This window comes from Microcaecilia unicolor, chromosome 1 (genome assembly GCF_901765095.1).
Source record: "Microcaecilia unicolor chromosome 1, aMicUni1.1, whole genome shotgun sequence".
In the NCBI taxonomy this organism is placed as follows: Eukaryota; Metazoa; Chordata; class Amphibia; order Gymnophiona; family Siphonopidae; genus Microcaecilia; species Microcaecilia unicolor.
In genome coordinates, this window is record NC_044031.1 from 369,277,571 (window position 1) to 369,304,994 (window position 27,424).

Here is a 27,424-nt window from a genome sequence, read left to right on the forward strand (position 1 = left end):
ATCCCTTACTGTGTGATCAGCATCCCCTCGTGTCCAATATCATACCTGTGTCTCCCTATTTCCTCTCTGTCCTGCTTTGCTCTTGTGTCCCTGTCCCTATACTCCCTCCATTCTCAGAATGTCTTCTCTGTCTTCCTGCCACTCCTCCCCTTCCTCCCCCCTTTCCAGATCCAGTGTCTGTCCACTTTCTCCTTCTATCCTATCCTGGTCCAGTGTTTATCCCCTTTCTTCTCCCTGCCAGTTCCAGTATCTATCCCATTTCCTTTCCTTCCTCTCCCATTCCCGGTTCCAGCATCCCTCCTGTTTTCTTGTGCCCCCCCTCCTTCCCGGTCCCAGCATCCCTCCCCTTTCTCGTCCTCCCTTCCCAGTTCCAGCATCCCTCCCCTTTCTCATCCCCCCTTCCCATGCGAGGAGGCAGCTTTGCCATGTGAGCTGGAGTTGGGAGCCCAATGTATGCGTCACATGCAAAATGTTTGTGACTTGCTATGTCTGTCTCCCTTGTACCCTACACACAATATAGCAACTGTCTCGCTCATTGCTCCCCCACAATGCAGCTCCTGTCTCCGTCCTTGCCCCCTACCATGTAGCACCTGTCTCCCTCCTTGCCCCCACCTCTTTCCTTGCCCCCCCATCATGCAGCACCTGTCTTCTTCCTTGTCCCCCACCATACAGCATCCCTCTCCCTCTTTGTCCCCCCCCCCCCCACACACACACACAATCTAGTACCTCTTCTCTTCTTTTAAAAGTTCTTCTTGACACGGTCTATGCAGTGCTGGCAGTCTCAGCAAGAGCAGCCTGCTTTAACCAATCCCAGGACCTTCCTTCAGCAAGGGCAGGTTGAAGCTGAAGGAAGGCCCCTGTGATTGGCTGCAGCAGCTATTGCTGAGTAGCAGGCAGTTTCATCCAATCCCAGGGCCTTCCTTAAGCAAGGGTGAGATGCAGCTGATGGCAGGCTCCCGGGATTGGCAGAAACAGCTACTGCTGAGTAGCAAGCTGCTTCAGCCAATCCCGTGACCTTCTTTCAGCAAGGGTGGGACACAGCTGCAGGAAGGTTCTGGGAAATTGGCAAAAGCAACCTGCTATTGCTAAGAGTGCTGGCACTACGCAGATTGTGGCAAAAAAAAATTTTAAGAGGAGAGGTACCGGATTGCAGATGGCGGGGGGAGGACATCAATACGTGAGATCAGGCCCCTTAACGTGTGAGCTGGAGAAACAGCCGGAGTTCCTGGCCCAGAGAGTTGGTCTAGGGCAAATGACCTGTGACAATAAGCCTTTATAACTTTAAATTTCAGAAATTTATTGAAGTCCATACTGTTTAAAAGAGCTTACTCTCCAGGTTCAACATAATTTAGATCAACTCCTAATTTTTACCAAAGTTCATGGACACTAACTATTCTTTATTATCTTTTACATATTGTTTGCTTTATATGATACTTACTATCTTTACTTTTTACTATGTAAGCCGCATTGAGCCTGCTTTGTGCGGGAAAGCGCGGGGTACAAATGTAATAAATAAATAAATCAATAATACAGACAAGTTTTAAAATACCCAAAATAGAATAGTCTCTTTTGTATTAATGGAACAGTTGTCAATTACTTCCTAAATCGGTAAGGCTGTTTTATACTATAGGGCGAGTGAAAAGGTTTTTTCAGTTTCTGTCAAAACCATTTGTGAAGCTGAAATTTGCTGCCTTGTTTTGCCCGAAACTCACACTGAAAACAAGTATGATGGGCCCTAATCAAGGCTCTGTCTCCTCCCTTCCTTCCCCCAAACTGGAGTAGCCCCTCCTACACCCTTGTAGGTCCCCTGGGCCTATTTTACAATCCCTGGTGGTCTAGTAGTCTAGTTGGGGCAAGAACAATTCCCAGTCACTGCTGTCCATCTCAGCTCTGGTTTCAAAATGGCTTGAGGTCACAGCAGCCATTTTGAGAGCAGAGCAGGCATGGGCAGGAACAACTAGGATTGTTCCTACTCCCACTATACCACTAGGTCACCACAGATTGTAAGGTTGGCTCTGGGGATGGGGGAAGACCTACAGGAAGGGGGAAGGAGGGAGGGAGGGAGGAGGTACTCTTCAGCTATGGGTCAAGGCTCAAAGTTTCAGCTTCCACTGAAAACACGAGGGTATTTACATCTGAAACCAAAAACAGGCTCAAAATCCAAATTCAAATTTAGTTGGGGTCTACTTTACACTTCATTTATGCAACAAGATTCACTACAGATGTATCCTAGAGGAAGATACCTAAAATTCAGTTTTTGAGACATCAACTCCAAAAAGTCACTTAAGTCTTATGTACACTTCAAAGGAATAAATGACTTTTAGTAGCGGGCCCGAGGTTTCTAAGTCTGTATGCCACTGCTGATATAATTTGTGCCAATCTGGAGGCTGCATTTTTTTCTCATTTGTTGTTCTGGGATTAGGAAAATAAATTTCAATAAACTATAGGTTAGATTTACTAAAATGTGGTATTTATGTTAGCGTGTTAACCACATTAATGTGCATTATTAGTACTGTGAATTTAACATGGTAATGTATTTTAGTAAATCTAGCCCTGTGCCAGTAACCTAACAGCCTGCAGTTAATATACACATGAAAAGGAGCTCATCATATGTCCATACAGACAGCTGAATGCTGCTCACTAAAAGCAATTTGGGCCTGTCAATCTATACAGCCTCTGAAGATGCTAGTTAGGATAAACATATTTGGCATTCAATGGGGAGAAAGGAAAGTATAAGGCAATTCATTTTCTCTTAGGAGCATGGTGCACAACACTATTTAGCAGTGCCAGCTAAAAGAACACCAAAGACTGTACAAAGCAAATTTATAGTATGTCTGATTACTAAGTTTTCAATTTTTACAGATCTGTTAATGAAATATGTGCTTTATTAACTCTGACTGTTGCATTGCTATGATACATCTGTTCAAAATTCTACTGCACGACTAATATTCCGCCAGTGTCGCTATGCTCATATTAGCCCTCTCCTCAAGTCACTTCACTGGCTCTCTATCCGTTTCCGCATACAGTTCAAACTCCTCTTACTGACTTATAAGTGCATTCACTCTGCGGCTCCTCAGTACCTCTCCACTCTCATCTCTCCCTACATTCCTCCCTGGGAACTCCGTTCACTGGGTAAATCTCTCTTATCTGCACCCTTCTCCTCCACCGCTAACTCCAGACTCCATTCCTTTTATCTTGCTGCACCATATGCCTGGAATAGACTTCCTGAGCCGGTACGTCAAGCTCCATCTCTGGCTGTCTTCAAAAGCCCACCTTTTTTATGCTGCTTTTAACTCCCAACCCTTATTCACTTGTTCAGAACCCTTATTTTATCATCCTCACTTTAATATTCCCTTATCTCTTATTTGTCCTGTTTGTCTGTCCTAATTAGATTATAAGCTCTGTCGAGCAGGGACTGTCTTTTCATGTTCAAGTGTATAGCACTGCGTACGTCTAGTAGCGCTATAGAAATGATAAGTATTAGTAGTAGTAGATACATCATAACCTCATCCAAAACTAAATTGACTTAAGCAATCTGAATTCTGAGAGGCAGCATGCATATTTATCTTTATTTGTCTAAGCAAAGATGACACCTCCCAAGTACACACAGTTTATAATTTTGCTGCTGTCAGAAATAATACCCACATTGTATAAATCAAAACTTACAGTGTTACAACTTTGGAAATAAGGGTCAACAATGAAATTGTAGGGGATATACTTTTAGTCCAATAATAAGGTATCTGACAGACTTTGACGGGTTAACCTCACTTCATCAAATCAGTGGATAAACAATGTGGTTACATTTGGTTTAAATAAGTACAAACTCATTTAGGTTTTAGATTGTATGCATTTGTTAATATGGCTCGATGAAAGGAGCTAGGGAAATATGAGACAGTAATAATTTACTGTTCAAAGGCCCTATACCTGATAATGGGATATAGAAAGATCACTCCCTTAATGACCAGTAGTGATTATGAACACACAAAGGCATAAAGGAGGAGTAAAAAGTAGCTCTCAGATGCTACATATTACAAAAAAATTAACAAGGATCCAATGTCATCAGCACATAAGAACAAAAAACATAAGAACATATGCATTGCCATACTGGGTTAAGACTGAAGGTCCATCTAGCCCAGTATCCTGTTTCCAACAGTGGCCAATCCAGCTCACAACTACCTGGAAAGATCCCAGAACAGTAAAACAGATTTTATGCTGCTTATACTAGAAATAACTGTCACACTATTATGGCTATGCTCTACTAACTCTGTCAAACATGCAAAACATAAACTCGTAGAGTTTTTCAACAGGAGCACTGTGTTGGTTGTAACAATGTGTAACCATATCTGTCTATAGTATCGGGGGAAATCTCATATAGTCACCTGGGCAATTGTGTCTACCATCAATCTCGGTATGCCTCTTTGGTGATAGATGTAATCATCGACCAGCCCCTTCCTGCCTTTGTTTTATTTACTTTTTGTACTTTTGTGCTAGGATTATTTCCTCTTTTTTCTTTTTTCTATAACTGATCACGAGGGGCATAATCGAACGCGAACGGGCGTCTATGTCTGAAAACGGGTATGTGAAGAGGCGGGACAGACCGTATTATCTAAAAAGATGGGCGTCCATCTTTCGTTTCGAAAATACGGTTTGGATGGACCAAATGCCATGGATTTGGTCCCTTCTGAGATGGGCGGGGTTTTTTTTTTTTTTTTGCGATAATGGAAACTAAAAACGCCCAGCTCAGAAACGTCCCAATCCAAGCCATTTGGTCGTGGGAGGGACACATGTATAACACTACCATAGCTCTTAGGGGTGAAGGGGGCAACTACATGTGGGTACAGTGGGTTTTAGAGGCCTCCGATTTACCACCACAAGTGTTACGGGTGGGAGGGGGATGGGCCTGGGTCTGCCTGCCTGAAGTGCACTGCAGTACCCACTAAAAGTGCTCCAGGGACAGGACTTGTTGGTGGTGTATAACCTTGGCACAGCAGTTGACACCTGAAGACTAATCTCGCTGAAAACGTCCTTTATTTGAATAAGCACCTTTACTCACAGTTAACTGCAGATCAGAGGTTGTGCCAACTGGCAACGAGTCTCGCTGGTACTGAGATTAGCAGTAGGTCCGAGCTGGCAGAATGGTGTACAATGCCCTCTTTCAGCAACATTCAAGGAAAGAACTAAGTGCTGTAAGGTGGCTAACACATGAAAGGGATCTAAAAGTGTCTTACACAAATGGCCACTACCTCATGGACTACCGGAAACAAAACAGGGCATACTCTGACCCAGTAAGCAGAAGGAAAAGCACCATGGGAGTAGAGCCTACCAACTACCAACATCGTGAGCATTTAACACAAGATAGTGGAATCACGGAGCCCAATACCCTACACTCACCACAATGCATTGCTGATGTGACTCTGCAGTGCCCTTAACAGAAAAGGTGTCACACTCACCCGAGACCCACATCAGTACCAGGGAAAGGCTGTCAGAGGATAGAACACTTTCTGCTGTCATGGAGGTGGGTATGGCATTTGAGGCTGGCATACAGGCTGGGAAAAAAAGTTTGTAAAGTGGAGGTTTTTTGGTGGGAGGGGGGTTAGTGACCACTAGGGGAGTCAGGGGAGGTCATCCCCGATTCCCTCCAGTGGTCATCTGGTCAGTTGGGGCACTTTTTTGGGACTTGGACCTGAAAAAAAGGGTCCAAATAAAGCGGACCAAATTCTCGTCAAAAATGCCCTTCTTGTTTCGATTATCAGCTAAAGACGCCCATCTCTCCTCAGCCGATAACCACGCCCCAGTCTCGCCTTCACCACGCCTCCCACATGCCCCCATGATCTTTGTTCATCTCCGTGACGGACTGCAGTTGAGGACGCCAAAAATCGGGTTTCGATTATACCGATTTGGGCGCCCACGGGGAACGGACGCCCATCTCCCGATTTGGGTCGAAATATAGGCATCTTTCTCTTTCAAAAATAAGCCTGAATGTCTCTTTTTTTGTAAATGTATCTGTTCTCTACAATATCTATCCACTTCCTGCTGAAATGGGTGTGCTTATCCTTGCAAAACATCCAACATACAGAAAACTCCACTTATCTGTTAGTCCAGGTGCTGATATGGCCCCGACAGGTGCCTGTTTCACTCTGGGCGGCTTTTTCAATGGATCATTGCACTCAGGACAGTCTCTCAGCTTTCTCATCCTGAGTCAGAAAAGAGGAGAAAGGGATCCCTGAAAGAGAGAGCTTGAAGCACTGAAACTCTCCGAGCAGATGAAATGGCAATTATAATTACTACCTTTAAAAGTAAGATCTTTTATAGTTGCCGAATGAAGGGGCTCAAAGAGAGCCGACTGAAGCGCCTTAAGAATCACTTGAAGATTCCACTGAGGACAAATATTGTTGAAAGGGGGATGCAGATGAGCGACTCCCTTAAGGAATCACACTATACCAGGGTGAGCAGCCAATGAGTCATTCTGTATCTTGCCTCCATGACATGCCAACGCTGCCACCTTAACCTTGATCGAATTGAGAGCCAAGACTTTTTTGAATCCCTCCTGAAGGAAGGATAAAATTTGAGACAAGGAAGCACAAAATGGAGAAATACCATTCTGTGTAGACCAGCTCTCAAATGTTCTCTACACTCTAGCATAAGAAGAAGAAGTGGACTACTTTTGGGCTTGCAGCAAGGTAGTAATAACATCATCCACGTAACACTTCTTCCTCAGTCGCGTCGTCTCAAGAGCCAGGCTGTAAGACTACAGCAGGAGAGATTATCCATAAGTACTGGACATTGGTGCAATAAGCCTGTCTGTGGAGGAAGAGTCAACCAAGGAGGGATTTGAAGATGGATGAGGTCCGCATACCAAGGACGTCTGGGCAAGTCCAGAGCTACAAGAACGACCTTCCCGGGATGATGTGCAACCCTGGGCTATGTCCTTCCCATGAGAGGGCACATGGAAAACATGTAAAGGAGGTCGTCAGACGGCCTTGGCTGTACTAGTGCATCCATTTCTAGGGAGTTTTTCTCCCTGAAGCGGCTGTAGAATCTGTGTACTTGTGAATTGAATCTGAATGCCATGAGGTCTAGAACTGGAAGGCCCCACTGCATGGAAATGAGGAGAAATGCAGTCTTTGACAGTTGCCATTCCCCCAGGTCCAGACACACTCTGCTGAGGAAATCTGCTTACGAGTTCAGTGAACCCACTATGTGAGATGCTGAAATCATTGGAATGTTCAATTCTGCCCACTGAAAATCTCTGTTCCTCCTTGTCTGTTGATGTAAGACATGGCTATGATAGTGTCCAAAAGTGCGAGCACGTGGAACGGCCTCCCGCAAAGAAGAAGTGCAAAGGCTAGCAGAGCTTTTCATGCAGCTCGAAGTTCCAATCTGTTGATGGACCAGAAAGCCTCCACTCTCGACCAGCAGTCCTGTGCAGAGCGGTGGAGATAATGGGCTCCCCACCTGAAGAGGCTGGCATCAGAGGTGAGAACACACCAACTGAGTCTGTAAGGGTAACCCCACCTAAGTGTGCGAAGGGAGAAGCCACCAAGTCAGACTATCCGGCTTGAAACGTCCATGGCACCAGCTGGTCTTAAGTCCCCATGAAAGGAGACCACCCAGCTCAAGAGGGACAACTACAGGGGTTGCATGTGGAACTTCGCCTATGGCAGAACATCCAAAGTTGCCACCATAGAGCCGAGAACCTGAGCATAATCCCACACCTGTGGGCAGAGACAAGAGAGAAGCCTGAGAATTTGCTGTTTGAGCTTCAGCTGATGATGCTGAGGTAGGAAAGCCTTCCCTGACTGGGTACTGAAGCACACTCACAGAAACTCCAGGGTCTGGGTGTGATGACTCTTGCTGTAATTCACCACCCAACCAAGCGCAGAAAGAAGAGACAGGCTGTCTGTGTATTGCGAAGGCTCTCTTGATAAGAAGGCTCCCAAATTAGTCAATTGTCCAGGAAAGGATGTTCCTGGATCCCTTGCCTGCGAAGAAAGGCTGCCACCACCATCATAAGTTTTGAAAATGTTAGAGATGCAGTGGCGAGGCCAAAAGGCATGACCTTGAATTCAAAATGATGTCCCAGGATTGTACAGTGGAGAAATTTCCTGTAAGGAAGACAAATTGGGATATGAAAATAAGCCTCCTTAAGGTCAGACGAGGTGAGAAATTCGCCATGCTGCACCGAGGCTATGATAGAATGAAGATTCTCCACTCGGAAGTGCAGCACTCAGAGACTTGTTCACCCCTCATGAGATCCAGAGCCGGGTGAAAAGAGTCCTTTCTTTGGGACAACAAATTGACAGAATATTGACCCGTGTCCCTCTCTGCCCGAGGAACAGGATGAATGGCCCCCAATTGCCTTAATGAGGCTAAAGTAGTTAGCACTGCCTGACTCTTTGCAGATCTGCCGCAAGCATGAAAAGATCTAGCTTGTATCCATGAAGAATGGACCTGTAGTAATTAGTCCACTCATTGTGAAAGGGGAAAAGATTCTCACCTATGTCTACATACAGGGAGTTAACCTTGACCCTGTCATTGTGAAGGCTGCGAAGAGGGAGAGGTTCTTGTGGAAGCAGAAAAGGGCTTCTTGCTTCCTCAAAAGAAAGACAGAGTCTGAGGAAATCAAGGTTTTTGAGCGGAAGCACTAGCCTTCCGTAGTCTATACCTCCGCGCTTCTCAAAAAGACTTGTTCTCAGGTAGCTGTTGGGCCTTGAATCTCTCAGGTCTTTAACAATCTTCTCCAAATCTTCACCAAAGAGTAGTTTCCCCTGAAAGGGCAGCTTTGTCAGATGAGATTTGGATGCCACATCAGCGACCTAATTCCTCAACCATAACCAGCATTGTGCCAAAATGCCCAAGGCCATACCCTTAGCTGACACTTGGAGAATATCATAAAGAGCGTCTGACAAATAGGACAACTCCGCCTCTAGGATAGGGAGAAAGTCTGGAGGCGAGTCCAACGTGGACAATTGTTGAATCCACAATAAAAAAGCCCTGGCTACAAAAGAAGAAATTGCTGCCTGAGAATTTAATGCAGCTAGTTGAAAGGCAAGCTTCAAGGAAGCCTCAAGCTTGCGGTAATGCATATCCTTTAATGCCTTCAACAAGGATAGTAGTACATTTAGTAACGGCTGTAATAAGGGCATCCACCTTAGGGAGAGTAAACTGCTCTAAATCAGAAGGCAGAAGGGGCTAGAATTTGGACATAGCGTCAGCCACCCAGAGGTTAGAATCAGGGGTCTCCCAATAAGCTGCAATAAGCTCCTGCATAGCCTCATGAATATGGAAAGATACAGGAGGTCTCTTAGTACCTGACATAATAGAAAGAGCAGGTCCAGAAGACTGAGAAGCAAGGGAAGAAATGTTTAAAGCCTCCATAGATTTTGTGATCAAGAGAGGCAACTCTGCTCTCAAAAACAGCCTAGCTACAGTAGAATCATCATCCCTGTCTGCCTCTGAAATGTTCAAGTCAAGGCTATCAGCAGAACTAGAACAGTCAGAATACAAAGACAAAACCTCCTCTGAGTCTCGAGGAGGAACATTCTCCTAATCCTGTGAAACAGAAAGTTTTCACTTCTTAGGATGCTGCTCCTCAAAAGCAATGTGATAGGAAGAAGGAGAGGCAGCTTGAGCTGACTTTAATAAAAAGGTTTGTTGTAATAAAAGAACAAATTCAGGCAAAAACAGCAGGGCAGAGACTTCTACCTCTGCAAAACCAACATCCAGGGACATGCTAGCAGGCGAGGAAACCACTGACAAAATGTCTACTGAAGCCTCGTGAAGCACAGGAGCCGTTGGTGCCGAGCACACCAAAACCACCATCGGAGCATGGCCGGACTGAACTCCCAGAGATGGAGTACTGACGACCAAAGTAGGTAAAACCGGTATGTCCACAGAAGTAAAGGAAAGTGTGGAGAAACCGGTAGCTGAGAACTTACCCCCACAGCATGCACAAGACTTAATAGGCTCAGACACAGAGAATAATAAATACACTCACAGTCAAACAACCAGTCTCATGACCTCCAAGGCACTGAAGCCCCACATTCTTCCCACAGCACAAGTGATCTCATAAAGAACCAAAGTGATTGCTTTTTGTTTGTTTTGTTAGATAGAGGCAGGAGAAAACAGATAAAGGGAAAGGAAAATGGAACTTGATATACAGCCTTTCTGAGGTTTTTTGCAACTACATTCAAAGTGGTTTACATATATTCAGGTACTTATTTTGTACGAAGGGCAATGGAGGGTTAAGTGACTTGCCCAGAGTCACAAGGAGCTGCAGTGGGAATTGAACTCAGTTCCTCAGGATCAAAGTCCACTGCACTAACCACTAGGCTACTCACGAAAGTGGCAACAGGATAGCAGGGAGGGACCTAGACCACAGACCACTAGATTTACACCTGAGGAACAGGATATTCTCAACACCAAACTCAACTGAACCTGCAAGCAGGACGGGAGGCCACACAGAAGTCACCACAGCGCACAGAAGCCTCTATCCTGCCTGCTGGAGATAGAGAATACTGCATTGGTTGCTAAGTGCAGAAGTTTATGAGGCATAACTCATTAGAGTTCTCTATCTCCACTTGCTGGCAGATGGTCAGAACCCATTTGTCTGGACTGATCCTTGGGACGTAATGGAAAGGACAGATTCTCTCAGTCTCCAGCCCCAGATATTAGGCCCACTCAACTGGAGTCTTAACAACTCCAAATCTGAGATTCTTCATACTTTCAAACGCAAAAGGAGAAAACAGTTAAAATGCCAAGAGTATTGTAAGTCCTCTGTCCCAGCTCGGAATCCAGTGTAGTCTGACTAAAGAAGCCTGTGAGTAATCTTCAGGATGGATGTTCTCCTGCAAAACAGCATTGTCCTATGATCATTGAGGTAAACTGCTAGGCATTTTTCTAATTGTTCCAGCTTCCAAACGGCTTTCAGTGAACCCTTAATATCCTCTCCACACTTCTTCTTTTGTTTAATCAGCCACCTGCCTAAGGACCCTTGCTGGTAATTAAGCGCCTGCAAAACATGTGCTCCCTTTGATTCAGAGTCACCAGGATTCTTTATACATGAAGCCTCAGACAGCCTTTTTGGCATATGGGGATTTGAGAACGTTCTGCTTTAATTTTGTTTATGGATATTCTTAGCTTACTGTTATCCTCGCCTAATGAAATAGGTTTGCTTTTCATAAACTTAGATTTTTCAGCAACGTGATTTCTTTACTCTAAATGCATTTTCCCTCATAGGAAGTACCTCTGACGCACTGGAGGAGCTTTTCGTGATTAGAGGCATGAATTGGTTGGCACTAGAGGTCAACTACCAGCATATTATATTACTTATGAAGATAGAATCAGACATCTAAAAATAAAAGCCAACCTATATCCTATAATTCACAGTAGAAGCAGCTGCGGTGCAGTCCCTTATGAAGTGCAGCTTCTTTAGGGAAAAACAAGTTAGAAAAATCCAAACAAAGTATAATGCAAAAGTGAACTATCACTTTTCCCCCATCCCCAAGTCCTTCCCCTGCTCTTCATCTCCTTTCCTCTCCTCCCCCATCGACCTCCAAACCTTTCCTTCCTTTCCTCCTCCTTACTGGAAGTCAGATGTGGACCTTCTGGCCAGCACCACAAGCATTTTCAAAACTCATGGGTCAGCTGTCATCATAATAAATAAATGATAGTCCAAAAGGCTTTAAAAGATGTAAAGCACAGATCTGCATGGCCATACTTCAGTAGCATATGAGAAAGACTGTGTCAGCTACAACATGAAACTCTGTTTTTCAGTACTTGCAGGATGGACCCTGGCAGATTACATACCTACCATTACCCCATTACCATTACCCCTCTGATATAGTCAGCCTGATTTCTCAGGGGCATTTTACCCACCACCACAACCCACTTTTACTTTCCCTAAACCCATCTCCACCCACACATTCTCTATCCCTGTTCCCCAGCTTTTCTCCCTAACACACACTCTTCCAAATCTACTCAAGCTGGTGTCAAATAATAATAAAGAACACTGGCCTAAGGGATACGGAGGAAGATGAGCGAGATGTATTGGAAATATCTCCTACTTTGGGATGTTTCTGCGTTTTTAGAAACTTGTTCTGATAATATTCCTAATAGGGCCACTTGTCTTGCCACATACCTTAGGGAAGATAAGCCTAATGTGTTAAGTCTATTTTCAGAAAAAAATATTTTCTTTTTTGTGGCCAAAGGTTATTTGTATTTCCTGATGTCTGTTGTGCTTCTCAAATTCAGAGGAAAGCTTTCCGGTAGCTGAGATCTCGATTATTGGCTGCTGCATCACCATTGTTCCTTAAAATTTCCACTCTTTCCTGCCCGCTATTGCTGTGCCCGACTGCAGCAGTGCTGCCGTGTTTTACAAAATGGCTGCAGAGAGACAGAATTACCATGGTAGTCACGTGGGTCCCGTCAGTCTCGCGAGACTTCCACAGGAAATCTAGGCAACCATTTTTAAAACACGGTGGTGCCAGCGCTGCCATGCAGAATAGCAGCAGCGGGCAGAAAAGGAGAAATTAGGTCTTACCTGATCATTTTCTTTCCATTAGTTCTTCACACTATTCCAGGACAAGTGGGTAGTTATGTCCCTCGACCAGCAGGTGGAGATAGAAAATCCAGAACTGAGCACTATTACCTAGCCACATGCTAGCCGCCCAGTTCCTCAGCATTGTACATAAGCCAGCAGAAAACCAACCTAAATGCATGAATAGCAACCAACAAACAAGGCAAAAAAAAAAACAAAAAAAACAACGACAGGATCCAGAACAGTGAGCAGCGCAGTCAGAAGCAAAATAGGCCAAAAATACCAGGAGGGCTCCTGGAATAGTGTGAAGACATCGGCCCTGCTGCTCTCAAGGCCGTCGCCCCAAAGGATGCATCTGACCACGCAGCAACATCCACCCTATAATGCTTCCTGAAAGAATGCAACGACGAGCACGTCACCGCCCTGCAAATGTCTACCGGAGAAGACAAAGACATCTCTGCCCACGACGTCGCCACAGGCCTAGTCGAGTAGGCCTTCAAACCGAAAGGCGAAGCCTTCCCTGCCAGGAGATAGGCGGATGACACCGCCTCCTTCAACCAGCGGGCAATGGACTCTTTGGAGGCCATTAGGCCCAACTTCTGTTTATCGAACAAAACAAACAATCTATCTGAGCAACGAAACTCGTTAGTCGCCTCCAGATACTGGATAAGAACTCTTCGAATATCCAGAAGCCGCAAGGATGCATTCCGGCTCCCCATGTCCTGCCGACGAAAACAAGGCAGCCCTACTGACTGATTAAGATGAAATTCCGAGACCACCTTGGGCAGAAAAGACGGCACTGTTCATAGAGACACGCCCCCTCCAAAAACGGAGAAAGGGATGCGCCTGCAAGAGAGCGCCTGGAGCTCAGAAACACGACAGGCTGAAGCGATAGCCACCAAAAATACCGCCTTCAGAGTAAGATCCTTCAGGGAAGCCTGATGAAGAGGCTCAAAGGGAGGACACTGAAGTGCTCCAAGCACCAGATTGAGATCCCAGTCATGGCAGGGAGCCCAGAAGGGCGGTCAAAGATGACCCACTCCTTTCAAAAAACGGACCACATCCGGGTGAGCCGCCAGCAAAGAATTGCACAAGCGCCCTCAGAAGCAGGCCAAGGCCGCCACCTGGACCTTCAAGGACCCCAGCACTAAGCCCTTGTGTACCCCCCTGCTGCAGAAAATCAAGGATGCTGCCCACTGAAGCGCTAAAGGGATCCAAACCCCTTTCCGTGCACCAATCTTCAAATATACGCAAGACGCGGGCATAGGCCGAAGAAGTAGACCGCTTGCGAGCTTGAAGCAAGATAGTAATAACCGAATCCGAATAGCCCTTCTTCCTCAAACAAGACCTCTCAAGGGCCAGGCCATAAGACCAAAGTGGGATGGATCTTCCATGGCTACCGATCCCTGCCGAAGACCCCTCTCTCCTGCGGAAGCCACAGCGGCTGGCCGTCCAGAAGACTGATGAGGTCGGCATACCAAGGACGCCTGGGCCAGTCCGGAGCCACCAAAATCACTCTATTGCAATGAGTTGCTACTCTTCTCAGAAGACAGCCCAACATCGGCCAAGGAGGAAAGACATACAGGACTCCCTCTACCAGCCACGGTTGAAGTAGGGCATCCAGACCTAATGAATCCTGCTCTCTGCGATGACTGAAGAACTGTGGAACTTTGGCATTGTCCTTCTTGGCCATCAGGTCCATGCAAGGAAGGCCCCAACGCCGCACCACTAGTTGGAACGCCGCAGCAGACAGCTCCCACTCGTTGGGATCCAAAATATGACTGAGAAAATCGGTTTCTACGTTGAGGACTCCGGCAATGTGGGCAGCTGAAAGGTAAGACAAGTGACGCTCCACCCAGACCATCAAGAGGCTAGATTCCCTGGCCAGGCAGCTGCTGCTGCGGCGGCGGCGGGTCCCCCCCCCCGTTGATGTAAGCTACAGTCGTCGCATTGTCGGAGAAGACTCGGACCGCCATCCCCTTCAGGAATGGGAGAATCGACTTCAGAGCTAGCCGCACTGCCCGAAGCTCCAGAAAATTGATGATCCAGTGGTACTCCTGCGGTGACCACATACCCTGAGCTAAATGGCCCCTGAAATGGGCCTCCCAGCCCGACAGGCTGGCATCTGTTGTCATTACCTCCCACTGCAGAATGGGAAAGGACATTCCCCGAGCCAGAGACTGGGGGCAGAGCCACCATCTCATGCTCCATCTGGCCTCCAACGTCCAAGGCAGTCTGACTTGGTAAGTCTCTGACACCGGGGACCAGCGAGAGAGCAGAGACCTCTGAAGCGGAAGCATGTGAGCTCGCGCCCAAGGGACTACCTCCTTGGCCGCAGTCATGGACCCTAGAAGCTGGACGTAGTCCCAAACCCGTGGCCTGGCGGCCAACAGAAGGGAATGTACCTGCCTCGCCAGCTTCACCCGCCGCGGATCGGTCAGAAAGACCCGAGCCCACTGGGTATCGAATAGAACACCTAAGTATTCCAGGTGCTGAGAGGGGATCAGGCAGCTCTTCTCAAAATTGATCACCCATCCCAAGGACTGAAGCAGCCTGACAACCGCGGAAGTTGCTTCCAAGCTGTCCTGGTAGGACGACGCGCGAATTAGCCAGTCGTCCAGGTAAGGGTGCACTCGAACACCCTGCTTCCGGAGGAAGGCTGCCACCACTACCATCACTTTGGAGAAGGTCAGTGGGGCTGTAGCAAGGCCAAATGGGAGCGCCCGAAACTGGAAGTGCTGACCCAGTACTGCGAAACGAAGGAACTGCTGATGGAGGCTCCAAATTGGAATATGAAGGTAAGCTTCTTTGAGACTGAGAGGTGAGAAACTCGCCCTCCTGCACGGAGGCAATGACGGACCTGAGGGTTTCCATCCGAAAGTGCGTAACCCACAGGAATTTGTTGACACTCTTGAGGTCCAGAATGGGCCGGATCGTGCCTCCCTTCTTGGGGACCACGAAATAGATGGGAGTACCTCCCCTGTCCGCACTCGTCGAGCACGGGCACAATGGCCTGAAGAGACAGTAACGCCTGAAAGGTGGACTTGACTTGTGCCTCTCGGACAGAACCTCGACACTGAGACTGTAAGAAGAGAGGAGCGACCAGGCGGCAGAATTCTAACCAGTAACCATCGCGCAGGATATCCAGCACCCACTGATCTGAGGTGATGGAGGCCCACGCGTCCTGGAACGCCTGAAGACATCCCCCTATTGGACTGAACGCGTGGACCAACACACCATCATTGCGACTGTCGGGCACAGAGAGGAGGGGTTCCTGAGGGCAGAAGTGGGAAGGAGTTTGCATTTATCAACACAATCTATAAAAAGCATGCAAATTATTCTGGGAAATCTGTGCTTGTAAACAAAACCACAAATTCCTTGGGATAATTTTCAAAATGAGAGCATGGAAACTTTTGTTGGAACATTCATCAGCACCTGAAAAGCTTGCACATATTGTTTACAACTGTGTTCAATCAGAAAACTGCACTTTAGCTAGTACTGGTATATGCACTGCACAACACATTTTTCAACACCAATCCCTGATCATAAAATTGAAAATCATTCAGAGACTTGCATAAGAAAAAACATCAATCAGGAACAATATTGAACCTGCGGCGGTAAGCATTTTTAAAATGTTCACTACTGCTGGCTAAATTTGACCCAGATATTCAACAGTGGGCCATGTTCAGGCATCAGCACAGAATATTCCGGATCGGCAGCAGTACACACAAAGTAAGCGGGGTATGGCCGACATTCAGCGCTATAGCCTGTAGCCAAAACAAGCAAAGTTAGAACTGCTCTTTCAGAAGTTCTAGTTGCCTGGTTTGAGTCAACCATAGGAATATATTGGTGTCTCTAGTATTAGCGCACGCTAAAAATGCTAGCGTACCTTAGTAAACAGGGCCCTTAGTTTGACCAGTAAAGAGAAGAATCCTGCTCTTAAGGAGGCATTGTACGTCCTCTTGCAGAGCCCCCTACTTACTATTCTAACATAACTCTCTTCAATGGCCTGCTATCGCACAGAGGATAATCAAAAGCACATTACTACTACTACTATTACTATTTTTTATAGCACTACTACATGTACACAGCATTGTATATAAACATGCAAAAGGCTATCCCTGCTCATCGGAGCTTTCAATCTATTCAAAAAGGACAAGCAGTGTCGACTGTGATCAAGCTGCAGTTTTCTGCAGGAAATTATATTTAATACTGGGGTAAGGAAAGAGGGTGAATGCTGTGGGCAATCTGCAGGCAATACAGTGGGAACTTGCGTGCGCGTTCACATGCACACACACACATACCCTAGTAACTGCCTAATCGATGTTACAACAAATTTAGAACTGTGCTGAAGTCTTTATGTAGAAAGTCAATAATGAAACCAGAATGCTACTGGGTTCTACAAGTTGCATGAAGCTGTTCTCTGTTCCCCCTCTTGCAATGCTAAAGTGTTAATGTGAGTTCTTTTTTGTACTAGTCACTCCCTCAATACTTACAGGCTGGGCTCAGCTACAGACCAGATCAAACTATTAAAAAACAAAATTACTATTGATAAGTCTGTGTATTGTAAGGTACCTACAGTGGGGGAAATAAGTATTTGATCCCTTGCTGATTTTGTAAGTTTGCCCACTGACAAAGACATGAGCAGCCCATAATTGAAGGGTAGGTTATTGGTAACAGTGAGAGATAGCACATCACAAATTAAATCCGGAAAATCACATTGTGGAAAGTATATGAATTTATTTGCATTCTGCAGAGGGAAATAAGTATTTAATCCCTCTGGCAAACAAGACCTAATACTTGGTGGCAAAACCCTTGTTGGCAAGCACAGCGGTCAGACGTCTTCTGTAGTTGATGATGAGGTTTGCACACATGTCAGGAGGAATTTTGGTCCACTCCTCTTTGCAGATCATCTCTAAATCATTAAGAGTTCTGGGCTGTCGCTTGGCAACTCGCAGCTTCAGCTCCCTCCATAAGTTTTCAATGGGATTAAGGTCTGGTGACTGGCTAGGCCACTCCATGACCCTAATGTGCTTCTTCCTGAGCCACTCCTTTGTTGCCTTGGCTGTATGTTTTGGGTCATTGTCGTGCTGGAAGACCCAGCCACGACCCATTTTTAAGGCCCTGGCGGAGGGAAGGAGGTTGTCACTCAGAATTGTACGGTACATGGCCCCATCCATTCTCCCATTGATGCGGTGAAGTAGTCCTGTGCCCTTAGCAGAGAAACACCCCCAAAACATAACATTTCCACCTCCATGCTTGACAGTGGGGACGGTGTTCTTTGGGTCATAGGCAGCATTTCTCTTCCTCCAAACACGGCGAGTTGAGTTCATGCCAAAGAGCTCAATTTTTGTCTCATCTGACCACAGCACCTTCTCCCAATCACTCTCGGCATCATACAGGTGTTCACTGGCAAACTTCAGACGGGCCGTCACATGTGCCTTCCGGAGCAGGGGGACCTTGCGGGCACTGCAGGATTGCAATCCGTTATGTCGTAATGTGTTACCAATGGTTTTCGTGGTGACAGTGGTCCCAGCTGCCTTGAGATCATTGACAAGTTCCCCCCTTGTAGTTGTAGGCTGATTTCTAACCTTCCTCATGATCAAGGATACCCCACGAGGTGAGATTTTGCGTGGAGCCCCAGATCTTTGTCGATTGACAGTCATTTTGTACTTCTTCCATTTTCTTACTATGGCACCAACAGTTGTCTCCTTCTCGCCCAGCGTCTTACTGATGGTTTTGTAGCCCATTCCAGCCTTGTGCAGGTGTATGATCTTGTCCCTGACATCCTTAGACAGCTCCTTGCTCTTGGCCATTTTGTAGAGGTTAGAGTCTGACTGATTCACTGAGTCTGTGGACAGGTGTCTTTCATACATGTGACCATTGCCGACAGCTGTCTGTCATGCAGGTAACGAGTTGATTTGGAGCATCTACCTGGTCTGTAGGGGCCAGATCTCTTACTGGTTGGTGGGGGATCAAATACTTATTTCCCTCTGCAGAATGCAAATAAATTCATATACTTTCCACAATGTGATTTTCCGGATTTAATTTGTGATGTGCTATCTCTCACTGTTACCAATAACCTACCCTTCAATTATGGGCTGCTCATGTCTTTGTCAGTGGGCAAACTTACAAAATCAGCAAGGGATCAAATACTTATTTCCCCCACTGTACTGCACAAAACTATTATTCAGATATAGATCTTGATCACTTCTTTGCTCACTTCTTTGGCTCAGGTTAAGGGGCCAGTGTACAAAAAATGAACAATTTTCATCTAAGTGAGATAGCATTCGGGATGTTTTCCTTTTGGTGCCTACTCCATTTTAAAAATGAAAAATAGAATTATAGCTTTTTTTTGCAATAAAATCCATGCAAAATTGCACAAAAACTTTAATCTAAGTTTTATTATTTATGTACTCTCTCTGATGAGTTGATTTGCATAGGGGTTTTTTTTCCAGCTCACTAGCTGATTTTGAGTAGGTTTAGAGAACGGCATTACAAATATAAAAAGTTAATCCAGCAAGGAGCAGAAGCAAAATCTCACAAACACAACTGTTTGTGTTATTGCTTTTTTTAATATATGAAGTTGCATTTGAGAAGACATTTGCTGCTTCATACATCAGCTTCTGAATGTAGGGACTAAGCTAGGAGCGAACAATGGCCTCCTTCTTTAATTCTGTGAACTTGTCCAATACAGAAGGGTTCATTTCAGGGGCGGGCCAGGGTGGGCCCAGGCCCACCCGTTTTTTTGCCACAGCCTTAGTTTCTCTTTCTTTCTTCCCCCACGGCTTGCCCGCTCAGCCACCTCCCACATGCTTAAGAAACTCCGGCACTCACTGGCAGCTCCTCCTCCTCAGCTAGCGCATGACGCCGGGCCTAATGAACTCTCGCGGCGCACACAGTCTCGCGGAGTTGCAGCTACTGTTCTTCTGGATTTACAGCGAGCAACCTCAGCTGCACGCGCCATCACACTGCTGTTGTATCTCTCCCCCCCCCCCCCCCAGGCCCTTCCGGGGACTGCAGTGTGCAGTTCCGCATGGCACAATGGCGTCATGCCGGCGCACACAGTGCCGCATGGGAAAGGTCGCGGGTGCAGCTTCAGTCCACACTGTGCCTGGTGCCCTGCCGGCCAGGTCTATGATTTTGAAGTTGGTTCTTCTTGGGGAGTAAACTGATTGCAGGCACAGTAGCAGCAGTAGCACTCCCCCGTGGCCTCATACAACTACAGGAGCCAGGTAGTAAATGCATATATATTAAAAAAAAAAATTATGCGAGTTATGTAGCAATTGTATTTGTACTCAACTGCCTAGGATAAAAAAGGTATATTTAATGATTAAATATACCTTTCTTTTTTGCCATAGAAAGTGAAAAGCCCACCCTCACCCAGAAGCCCACCACCACTCTGGTCTGGTGTTGGGCTTCTGGGTGAGGGTGGGCTTTTCACTTTCTATGGCAAAAAAGAAAGGTATATTTAATCATTAAGTATCTGTTTTGCCTTAGGCAACGAGGAGCTTATCCTCACCCAGAAATTCACCAACAATAAATTTTAATAGTACCCAGGCTCATTTTTTAAAAGTTGTCTATTTCTCTCATTTTGGTAGGTTTTTGGGTGGGGATGGTCTCTGCAGTGCCTAGGTTTAAAAAAAAATGTAGGCAGGTTTCTCTGAGTGGGCCAGTGCGGAGGTGGGCATAGCAATGCCCAGGACATTAAAGAAAAGTATTTTATATTTAATGCCATGGGGGGGGGGGGGGGGATTAGGACAGGGCTGAGCTAGGCTACAGGGAGGGGTGGGGTGGTAGGATACGGCTTATGCTTAGCTATGGGATGGATGGTGGGGAAGGGAAGATACTGGACTACAGGGATGGATGGGTGGGGGTAAGGTAGAGAAGGGAAGGGCTGATGCTGAGCTATGGGGACGGATTGGGAGTAGGGAAGTGAAAAGCTGATGCCAGGCAACTAGGATGGATTGGGGGGGGGAGAGAAGGGAAGGGCGTAGGCAGGGCCGTGCCAACACGGTAAGCGAGGTAAGCATGGCAGGGGGGCGCTTGCCTCTGGGGGGCGCCGCCACACCATGCTCACTTCGCTCGCCCTCCCATTGTTCAACTTCCTGCCCTCTTCTCCCCCCCCCCCCCCAACATCCCTTTTCTTTTTTTTTCCTTTTTAAATTTACCTCCGTGGCGGTTCCGGCAGCGCAGCGTCAGTGAAGGAGGCGGCGCTCCCGACGTCTCTAGCCTTCCCTTCGCTGTGTTCCACCTTCTTCTGACGTTATTTCCTTGACGTCAGAAGAAGGCGGAACACAGCGAAGGGAAGGCTAGAGACGTCGGGAGCGCCACCTCCTTCACTGACGTTGCGCTGCCGGAACCGCCACGGAGGTAAATTTAAAAAGAAAAAAAAAGAAAAGGGATGTTGGGGGGAGAGAAGAGGGCGGGCAGTTGAACAATGGGAGCGGGAGGGCAGGGGAGAGACGAGAGCATGGATGCGAAGGGGGAGGGGAGAAGAGGGCGGGCCAGGCCAGGCCAAGCCAACTGGGACATGATGGGACATGGGAGCGAGAGGAGAGAGAGGAGCATGGATGCGAAGGGGGGTCATGGAAGGGAGAGAGGGGAATTGCTGGATAGGGATTAATGGAGGGTGACAGAGGAGCATGGATGGGAGGGGCAGGGCTCAGGGAGAGAGGGGAATTGCTGGAAAAGGATGAATGGAGGGGGCAGGGGACAGAGGAGCATGGATGGGCATGGATTGGGAGGGCAGGGCTCAGGGAGAGAGGGGAATTGCTGGAAAGGGATGAATGGAGGGGGCAGGGGACAGAGGAGCATGGATGGGCATGGACTGGGAGGGCAGGGCTCAGGGAGAGAGGGGAATTGCTGGATAGGGATGAATGGAGGGGGCAGGGGACAGAGGAGCATGGATGGGCATGGATTGGGAGGGCAGGGCTCAGGGAGAGAGGGGAATTGCTGGAAAAGGATGAATGTAGGGGCAGGGGACAGAGGAGCATGGATGGGCATGGATTGGGAGGGCAGGGCTCAGGGAGAGAGGGGAATTGCTGGATAGGGATGAATGGAGGGGGCAGGGGACAGAGGAGCATGGATGGGAGGGCAGGGCTCAGGGAGAGAGGAGAAATTGCTGGACATAGAGGGGAGGGAAGAGAGATGAAGGAGATGAAATGAGGGAAAAGGAAGAGAGGAGAAAAACTGCACATGGATGAAGAAAATAGGCAGAAGCTGAGGGCCAGAAATGAAGAAGAAAGGAGGAAAGGAAAGAAATAAATGGAAAGGAAGCCCTGGAAACGGAGTTAAGAGGACAGATAGCAGCAGAATCAGATACTGGGCCAGCATGATCAGAAAAAGAAAGTCACCAGACAACAAAAGTAGAAAAAAAATCATTTTATTTTCATTTTAGTGTTTGGAATATGTCCACTTTGAGAATTTACATCTGCTATCTTATTTTGCAATGTATAGCAATTTGTTTCTAAGAATATTGCTGACAATTCCTGTCAGTGTGGCAAGTGAGCGATCATTTTCACGGGGGGGGGGGGGGGGGGCGCGCCGCCACCTACTGATAGTCTGGCGGGGGGGGGGGGGCACCAACTGATAGTCTGCAGGGGGGCGCCAGAGACCCTAGGCACGGCCCTGGGCGTAGGGAAGGGAAAAGCTGATGCCAGGGGCTGCTGGGATGAATGGGGGGGAGGTAGGGAAGGGAATGTCTTTATGTTTTTGTAATATGTTTTAAAATTATGTGTATTGAATTGTGATCTGCTTAGAATTGCAGCAATAGTGTGGCTTAGAAATTAACTCAATAAATTTTTGGTTCTGTATTCTGTAATTGATGAGGGTTGGTCTGTGGTCTGCTTGTAACTGAGCAGGTGAGAGTTTCTGCTGGCATGTGGTTTGTATAGGGATCTATGAGTCTGACTTGTCCAATGGGATGCGTACTGCTGTTGTGTATATTCACTGCTGCCTTTTTAAAGGTACGGTTATTGGAACTGGTGTTATGGTTTGCAATATAGGCTCTGCAGGATTTAGTGTTACTTCACACAATACCTGGCAGTGATGGGATTTTATTGCTATTATTGAGGTGCTACCAGAATTTGAATACATTGTTATATGTCCGCTGTAATTATAATGCAGGATCCTGTCATGTACGTTGAGATGTTTGCTATTATAGTAGACTTATGTCTGGTCAACTTTGATATGATATAATGTAACTACATTTACAAATATTGTTTTTTTATGTATATATGTTGTTTATGTTGATGCAGGGCAGCTGTTGGGCAGCATTCTAAGGCATTATTTTGTACTATCCCGAGAAACACTACTCATACCTATATACATAATGCCCACCCATATTAGCTCTGGGCCCACCCAAAAAGTCAGGTCTGGCTACGCCACTGGTTCATTTATTTTTATTTATTTATTTTACAGCATTTATACCCCACAATTTCCCACCGCTGGCAGGCTCAATGTGGCTTACAACAGTTAAATAACAAATAGGCGAGTACATTAAATTGAGAGGGATTAGCGGGGTGGGGAGATAAAGATAAGAAATGGGTTAGTTTGACCTGCCATCCACAGAAGATAGGATGATGTTGCAACCACAGCCAAAGCAGTAACAGTAAACCTACTGCCAAATACATAAATAAATGCAAAAGAGAAAACAGAATGGTACAAGTCAAATAATGCCATTAAAACCATATTTTAAAGCCTGCTATCTAATTAATCCAATCTTAAAAAACATGTTTTGATTTAATAATTTGATATACTGCCTTGCACACAAGTTTTAAAGCAGTTTACAACAACAAATAAAAAGAAGCATATAATACAATAAAAAGATAACTGAAATTAAATCCCATCCACTAATATTCATAATAAAACCTCAGAAGAGGATGCAATAGACTTCATAGAGTCTATTTACGAAGTGGTGCTATCGTGCACCAAAAATATGTTATCAGTAATACTCACACAAGCACTCACAATGATGGTGAAAATTTAAGCCCAACAAGATGAAAATATTAATGAGATATGTCACATGTGCACGCAAAATAGTTCATTATTATTAAAACATCTTAACAGAGATTGCCATAAATGCTACTATCCACAATATGCAAAGGAACACCTACACCTTCAGTAGTGTAGTTTAATTTTCCCAAGAGCATCAGTAAATTAAAATACCTGCCATTGCTCTTCATGCCCTCCTCTATCTCACTGGGATCTATCCCCCCCATCAAATCTCAGCTAAAATCTTCCCCAATAAAAGAATACTGCACATGGTGAACAGACGGAAGACAGGGGTCAGCTGGCACCATTTTGGATTTTTGGTTACAGCAGAGCAGGGGCAATTATCCTGTTTAAAAGGGTGGATCTAAGGAAGAGGATTGGAAATGGATGTGTGAGTCTCTTTTTTGTTGTATTCTCATAGTGTGCTGTGTACGGAGCCAGAGGTTGGGCTACCAGTCCAGAATCTGTTTGGGAGCAGGCCATAGAGATCTCCATAACAGAGAGGGGGCAAAGGAATAATCTGTTTGGAGGGGAGGGTGGATTTTGTGCTAGGGGATTCACACAGTGATGGCTTCTCTTTTAAAAGCATGACTAACATAGTAACATAGTAGATGACGGCAGAAAAAAACCTGCACGGTCCATCCAGTCTGCCCAAGAAGATAAATTCATATGTGCTACTTTTTTATTTGTACTGTCCTCTTCAGGGCACAGACCGTATAAGTCTGGCCAGCCCTATCCCCGCCTCCCAACTACCAGTCCCGCCTCCCACCACCAGCTCTGGCACAGACCGTACAAGTCTGCCCAGCACTATCCCTGCCTCCCACCACCGGCTCTGGTACAGACCGTTTAAGTCTGCCCAGCACTATCCCTGCCTCCCAACCACCAGCTCTGCCACTAGTTAGCTACATGGGATTTACTAAGTGTTTAATACCCTTTATTGACTCCCCTAGTCATATTAACATACATACTAAGGCGTATTTTTAATCCTCTTTAATAAAAGAGTCCTTAAAATAGTTTAAAAGACCCCTAAAACCTGATCATAATCTTACAACTTTCAGCTTTTCACTTACTAACTTAGAAAACAAAAAGAGAAAAAAAATGTATATTAATGTGTGACACAATTCTGCCATCAGTTGGTAAACTCTTAGGATGCTTCTCGGGTCTACATATTTTCTGATAGGCAGTGAAAATGCATTCTGGGTTGCATATCATACATTTTATATCACCAAACAAACATATCTATTGCATGAAATGGTTTCAAGTCTTCTGGTTGTCATCTATTTCCAATCAGATAGCTGAGGCTGAGAGACAACAATGTTCAGAAGGAGAAAATTAAAAGGTCCCACTAACCGAAGTCATTATGACTGCAGTGCAAAGCCACATGACTAAAGGAGCTTTTGCTAGTTAATACAGGACACCTACATACAGTTTCTGATCACCATCAGAAAGAAAATAATAATTATGTGTGTGTTCTATGTTGAATGACAGCTTGCATTCCAAAAAGCCCACAACAGAACAAAGCAGTAAAACAGAGAACTCAAACACCGAAAAGGATATGTAGTTGTTTTTATCTTGGTGTGTGTTTCTTTGCTAACACAATACTTGCTGTGTCAAAGTAACCACATTAAGAGACATTCTATCTGACAAAAGCACAGCAAGAGAAAAAAATAAAAAAAAGCTTCACCCACCTGGGATCTTTCTGAATGCTATCAATAGAAGGTGACCTGGCCAAAGTCCCCTCCGGCGGGATGGCTGGTCCGGATTTGCTGTATGGTGATTCCACAGAAGGACAATACTGCAGCTGTCGGTAGGGGTCTGCGTAATTGGAGGCCGGGCCAGCAGCATAGCTGGCCCTCTGGAAGGTCGCCGTCGCATTCTGGTTGCCATGCTGGCTGCCTGTGCGCTGTAAGGGTACGGAGTCGACACCAGGGGAAGATGGGGCTACGACAGGAAAGTAGGGACAAAGTAAAAAATTGAGGACCCATTCACAGAAATAGTTAACCAGGTCTAGGCAGAGGAAAAATTTTTAAATGCATCAACAGGGGGTTTGAAAAGGGTAAGGGGAAAAAACAAAACAAACAAAAAAAAACAAGAATAGTACAATATTTGAAACCATGGAGATGTTAAATATGTTGCTGAGTAAAGTCATATCTATGTTACCTATCACTAAGGTCAAATTGAACATAAGTATAAAAAATGGGTATTTTACCAGCTGCACAAATTCAATGTATACTGTTTTAAAAAAGCTGCTCTAAGCAAATGAGATGACCAGAAAACATATACAAGATGCAAAATCACAATACACAGTTTTGAAAGCAAGAAATTTCAGTAGGAATCTGGGTTTTTTTTCAGTAAAAGTCACAGCAAATGTTTTAATCTTAAACCTGTAGGCCAAAAACAGCTGTTGAGATATATTTCAGCCTTCTTCTGAACCTTAGTATCTGAAAGCCTTACTAAATCCCTATCTCAGCTTTTCCAAGGTTATCCTACAGACACGTGATATATATTTTTTCATAAAGAATTTTTTAGGGCACCAGATATTTCTAAGACCTCTTTATTTTTCTCAGATATTTCAGAAAAAAAAACCCTGCAGAAAGTCTATTATCCTAACTGACCACATCTATCCATGGGATTCAGGAGCTAACACTCCAGCGATATGGCTGGCTTAAGTGTTTGTGCCTTACTTTTGTATTGAAGCAGTTACTCTTGCTTCTCTATAGAATAATACACTTTTACCAGGTGCTCTCCGGATCTATAGCTGTCTTGTTACAGAATCACTCTCCAAATGTCAAGAGCAATGACAGTTTGACGCGTCACTATATTCTACTTTGTCCAGGGGTGTAAATAGCACACAAGCAGTTCCCATAGTGTGCTGGGGGTGGTAGTAACACTTGCACTGCAGGAATGGAGACAGGGTGCCAACATTTAGGTGTCATAACAGCACGGGTATGAGCTTATACAAAAACACTTCCACGCATAAGCATACTTATAGAATACTATCATAATCCAGAATCAGTGTGTATAAATGTAAGCACACGCTTATGATAGCTTTTGGCACAGATAAATGGTAGTGCTTAAATGTGACACAGTATTCTGTAAGTTGCCCTCTCCCTAACAAAATATGTGCTGAGCTATTTTAGCACTTAATTATAGATTAATAGTTAGGTGCACTACTACCATTTGTGCATACAAGTGTACACTTACCTGAATGAACAGCAGTATGGTAAAATTTAGCCGTGCCTATTAATTTCTTTTCCTTCAGTTCTGCTATTCCAGTTCAAACAAGAGGGCTGTTACCTTTCCTACCAGCAGATGGAGGAAGATAAACAAACAATCCAATGACATCTAGTATATTGGCTGGTGCACTGTGGAACTCTCCAGTATGCTACTGCTAAAACAGAATAAAGGTCCACTGTACCATACCCAAGACACCATCTGGCCACTGCAAGTTACAATATTAATCACCAAATAAAAACTATATATACCATATCAAAATATGAGAGAGAGAAGGAAAGAGAGCAAAGAACACCTAGTCTTCCAGGGAAGATCCTGGACTAGTATGGCAGGGCTTAAGGAAAGGAAATTAACAAGTATAACAAAATTTCACCTTCTTTCTCTTCCTTACCATACCACTCCAAACAAGCAGGATACACCAAAGCAATGTCCTAATGGGAGGGGGCAAACAAGGCCCCTTGAATCACTGCTTTGCCAAAGGGTGAATCCCTTCTGGCCAAACACTTCAAGCCTGTAGTTTTTCACAAAGGACTGTAGTGAAGTCTAGATTGCCACCCTAAAAATGTCCTCTGGTAAAGCTGCTCGGGCCTCTGCTCAAGAGGTCACCTGTACATATATCAAGTGGGCCTTTAGGCCCTGTAGGACCTGCTTACCACA

At 45.6% G+C, this 27,424-nt stretch overlaps 1 protein-coding gene across 1 annotated transcript in view; it reads right to left on the reverse strand.

The window, feature by feature from the left end:
• The window catches only part of CTNND2 (catenin delta 2), a 1,428,722-nt gene that overhangs the window by 636,676 nt on the left and 764,622 nt on the right, over positions 1-27,424 (reverse strand). The window contains exon 8 of the mRNA XM_030219657.1: positions 25,222-25,474. Within this exon, the coding sequence (XP_030075517.1) occupies positions 25,222-25,474 (253 nt within the window). The remainder of the gene's footprint in view (positions 1-25,221; positions 25,475-27,424) is intronic.